Source organism: Limulus polyphemus, unplaced genomic scaffold (genome assembly GCF_000517525.1).
Source record: "Limulus polyphemus unplaced genomic scaffold, Limulus_polyphemus-2.1.2 Scaffold866, whole genome shotgun sequence".
Lineage (NCBI taxonomy): Eukaryota > Metazoa > Arthropoda > Merostomata > Xiphosura > Limulidae > Limulus > Limulus polyphemus.
The window spans coordinates 202812-207960 of record NW_013666476.1 but is presented as its reverse complement, the minus strand read 5'-3'; the positions used below and the strand labels follow the sequence as shown (position 1 = coordinate 207960).

At 31.7% G+C, this 5149-nt stretch overlaps 1 protein-coding gene across 1 annotated transcript in view; it reads right to left on the bottom strand.

Moving 5' to 3' along the window:
- Nucleotides 1-5149, bottom strand: part of LOC106460942 (ubiquitin carboxyl-terminal hydrolase 8-like) — a 71501-nt gene that overhangs the window by 17077 nt on the left and 49275 nt on the right. The window contains exons 17-18 of the mRNA XM_013920697.2: nucleotides 4622-4858; nucleotides 537-679 (exon numbers count right to left, since the gene is read on the bottom strand). Coding sequence (XP_013776151.2) covers nucleotides 537-679; nucleotides 4622-4858 — 380 coding nt within the window. The remainder of the gene's footprint in view (nucleotides 1-536; nucleotides 680-4621; nucleotides 4859-5149) is intronic.

Here is a 5149-nt window from a genome sequence, read left to right as displayed (position 1 = left end):
AAAGCAAACAATTATCTCTTCTAGTTATGACCTTTGTACTTAATTGCTGTTTGATGTAGGTTGCTAAGCCTTTAAAAATTTTGTACGTGGAGTATATGAAACAAAATAATTTTTTTATGTTTTATATACACAGTTGAATAAGTAAAAAATCATAAATTACTACATCAATACCACAGAATTCCCCTATAACTTATTAAGTTTAGTAACTAACTAGTCTAAAAAAATATGAAATTTTGAGTAGACTAAAGACACAACCTACCTGAAAGTAAATGGTTTAAAGATTCAAAATATGCAAACAATTAATTGTTTATTAATTAATTTATTTTTTACTTTTAAAGAGTATATGTTACCTTAATAAATACAGTTAATAATTCTGGGATGTAAGTCATATATAACTGGATACTGAATGAGCTGTACATGCATATACTGAAGAATAGCATATATCTGAATTTCACAGGAAAAGCTAAAAGGGTGTTGTATTAATAAATTAAGTTGGAAACAGCTGATGTACATTAAAAGCTCCTATGTAAACATACCTTTTAAGATGAATGATCAAAATCTGGGGTAGCTTACATATAGCAAGCTTTTTTTCAGCATCTCTCTTTTGTTTACAACGTGGACAGTCCCAAGCACCCTCTCCAGACATTTGTTCCGTTCTCAAGAACAGCTGTAGACAATCCTGAATACAAACATAAATTAAAAAAATTAATTACTATAAAAATCAGTTTACTTTTTATAAAATACAAAATGGGTATATTTTACTCATTTAAATAATTTCTCTCCCAACTACAGTTTTTGTTTAAATTGTTATAAATTTTTGCGCAAAGCTACACGAGGGCTACCTACGCTAGATGTCCCTAATTTAGCAGTGTAAGGATAGGGGGAAGGTAGCTAGTCATCACCACCCACCGCCAACTCTTGGGTTACTGTTTTACCAACGAACAGTGGGATTGACCGTCACATTATAATGCCCCCACGGCTGAAAGGGCGAGCATGTTTGGTGTGATGGGGATTCGAACTCGCGACCCTCAGATTGCGAGTCGAGTGTCCTAACTACCTGGCCATGCTGGGCCACCAACTGAATAGAGAGAGTCACTCTTGTATTGGTAGAGCATTGTCGTATGCTAATTTGCATGGAAAAACACAGCTGAACCATGTGGTATACACATGGAATTAGGTGAGAGTTCAAGGCTAGTGGCCAGCAAAAATTGGTGCACTAGAGAGCAGTCAAATCGAGAATAACTGTAACTGTGAGAGAGAGAAGTAATTAATCATATTGGAAGTTATAGTTTTTTTATAGCATTAAATCCACAGTGAATAATTTTTATGTAGCTTAATAAGATTACAACTGGAATATTATTGTAGTAAGCTTGATTGATCCCCCTAAAATTCTATACAGAATTAAATCAATCAGCATGCATTTATATATTTTTGTTCTTGTTTCTATCATGTTGAATAGCTTTGTTTAAGAATCTCTAAACCAGATGGTGTTGCTCTATCGTTATTAAAATAAATTACACTGAATTAGTATTTATACATATAAATGTTGGAGGTATCCCACACTCCACAAAATTTTAAATTCAAACACAGCTAAAACAAGATAGAAAAAAATATATCATTTAAAAACAACATTTTGCCACTGTTAACGTGGCATCATCTGATATTTATACATTGTTCTTTTGATTTCAATGATGTTATAAAACAGCACAGCTTTAATTCCTTCTAAATCAGTTTTTATTAACTTTAGAAAAAAATAATTATTTACTAAAACAAATTACTCTGAGAAGATTGAGAGAACTGGGTAATAATAATAATAATATCACAAAATTATGATGCCATAATAATTTTCTACCAGAGTCAAGTTAAGCAGAACAATTACTGATAAGAGCTCTTGTATGCTGAGAAGATAGTTTTTTCTTGGCCAATTAGGTAATGTTTTATAGTACAGTTCAAAGTATCTTCCAGTGTGATACATAGTTTTTAATTTATATACCACATTTGCAGAGTTCAAAATTCAGCTCTGAAAAACATTTCTCTCAAAAATGTAATCTCTATCATTCACATTCCTTGAGAAATTCTAATATTCCTGAAAATAACTGCACTACCAGAGGCCTATCTAAACCTACAAAGTTGCAAACTAATCTTGTTACTATTTTAGTTCACAGTCTTGTTACTAGTCTTATTACAGTGTACAGTTACTAACCTTATTACTGTTTCAGTTCACAGTCTTGTTACTAGTCTTATTACAGTTTTAGTTCTCTCTATAGTTATTTATCTTATTACAGTTTTAGTTCTCTGTACAGTTGTTAATCTTATTACAGTTTTAGTTCTCTGTACAGTTACTAATCTTGTTACTGTTTTAGTTCACAGTCTTGTTACCAGTCTTTTTACAGTTTTAGTTCACCATCTTGTTGTAGTCTTATTACAGTTTTAGTTCAGTGTACAGTTACTAATCTTGTTACTGTTTCAGTTTACAGTTTTATTACAGTTTTAGTTCACTGTACAGTTACTAATCTTGTTTCAATTCACTGTCTTGCTACTGTTTCAGTTAACTGTCTTACTACTGTTTCAATTCACTGTCTTGTTACTGTTTCAGTTAATTGTCTTGCTATTGTTTCAATTCATTCTCTTGTTACTATTTAATTTCATTGTCTTATTACCAGTTCTGTTAATGCTTCAGTTCACAGTCTTTTTACTGATTAAGTTCACAATGTGTAGAAATTAAAATAAATGACAGTGATGACAGAAACCTAACATTATATTATCCCTAAAATTAGATTGAAACATTTTTACCAATCATAAAGTTTATCTTGTAAATTTGATAAGTAGTGTCTCAACCACTGTTATATCCCAGCTGGCCTGATGAATCCTGATTTGGGGCAAAAGGCCCATCAACACTGGATAGCATATATAGTATGTTTGAAACAGTGTTATACAGTCTTCTTTACTTTCATTCATAAATTCTAAGAATTCACTTTATTTCATGAAATTCTAACAACCAGAAAATGAACAAAACTACTCAACTATGCTATTATTACTGAATAAAAGCTATTTACATATAATATTTCACAGGTTTCAATGTTGAACTGCCTTTATATGCTCATTACTCTCAGAAGGAATTTTCTTTTCTTTTTTATAATATACAAGCATAGGTGAGGCTTAGGACCAAGACGTGAAGGGACAAAAATAAATACATTTCAATAAACAATGTTTGACTTCATAATCTAGGGCATTGCATACGTTAAATAAAAAAATATTAGGTCAGTTTCCTGACAATGTTAGACAGAATCGCCAACTGACCTGTAGTTCCTGCCACTGATATGAACAAATAAGGTTTCAAATGTGCTTAACTAATGAAAATCAAAAATAAATGAATACAAAAAGATCCTATACATCACTATTATGTGAATTAGCAAATTAATTTAGACTACATTACTAGCATTTTCTAAGCAGCAAACTCAAAATACTTCTTGAACCAGTGAACTTGTTACTAGGTTATTAAGCAGAAAAGTTCAATAGCAAAGGAAAACAGGAATTTTGTAGCTTATATTTGAACTGATAATTTTTAAAATATGTATCTATTTGTATAAGATTGTGCTGGAAGATAATAATGTTTAAAAAGGCAAGCAAATATTGATATGGATATTCAACCTCTATTAGGTTGTGTACTAATAAGAGAAATCCATCACAGTAAACCAAATTTTAATATTATTTACTATCACTAACGCAATTATCATCTTATTTATAATTTTCACATTAAAGATGTTTGTTTGTTTGTAATTAAGCACAAAGCTACACAATGGGCTATCTATGCTCTGCCCACCATGGGTATCAAAACCCGGATTCTAGCATTGTAAGTCCGCAGACACACCACTGTGCCACTGGGGGGGGGGGGGGCACATTAAAGAAAGTAGTAGGAAAGGCAGGCGGCTTAAAGTCAGATTCTCTGATTTATTGGCATTAGCACTGTTTGCCATTATATCCTGAGACTTTTAAATCTAAAAAAAAAACAACTGATAAGAAAGCTAGGGGCAGATCAACAACTCTAAGTGCAAGAAATATTGTACTGAACAAAAAATGGAAATTATGAGATTGTTTTGATATATCAGTATAATTCAGAAACCCACATAATATTATCAATTCACTAGGTACATTATTCTTAAACTACTGAAAACATCAATAACAAGGAAACAGATCTACATAATACCACTTACATCACATTTAAATTACAAGTTATTTTGAACTTTACCCACCCTTAAACTTTTCATTAGTGAAGCAAGACCATGCACTAACTTTTAAATATCGAATTTAACTGTCACTAGTCTGAAAAATTCTTCATTATGCAGAAAAATGCTAAAATAAATAGAGAAAATGTTTCACTGATGTAATTTTTGTAATAATTATGTTTAGTGATGGACAGGTTGAAATTTGTTACTGTTAAAAGATAAGAGAAAACTGAGATGTGATATTATGCAACTATGTAAGTTTGGTGAAAGAAATAAAAATGTTTTCTTAGTGGGATGCAACTGAAGTTTAACAAAAGAAACTATGAGTTACTAGTGTTATATATTAAGTTGACAGATGGGAAGATTAGAAAAACTCTGACTAGTTGAAGGAATACCTTGATTGTACAGCGATTACCAGATGGGATAGGAATAGACAAACAGGAAAAGACTTCATAGCTGCTGGAAATTTTTTTACAAAAAAGACATGTTAGAGTGGACTGTAGCAAGCCTTCAAACTCATCCACAATAAAAGAGTTGTTATGACTGATATGATGGTCCCAGAAACGGGTTACTGCTATAGAGTCTGGAATATCATCCAGGTCTGGAAGTTTGGACTTTGCTTTGAAATTCATCTGAAACCAAAGGTGGGTGAAAATTATCAATGAGGTTTGTACTGAAATAGTATTGACACTACTTTCTAATCAAACCAGCAATATTAAACTATTACACTATTTGAAGATAGCTTTTATGTGCAGAAACATCTGTTAGCTGAGTTCTTGCACATATCTTAAAATATAACGTTGATAAACGGAAACATCGGTAAATGTAGATTTTGAAAGTCAGGTTGTTGCTGAAGCTTTTCACCAGACACTAATCATAGCAGAACCGTCTGGAAAGGCAATCACTGATTGGCATGTCCTTAA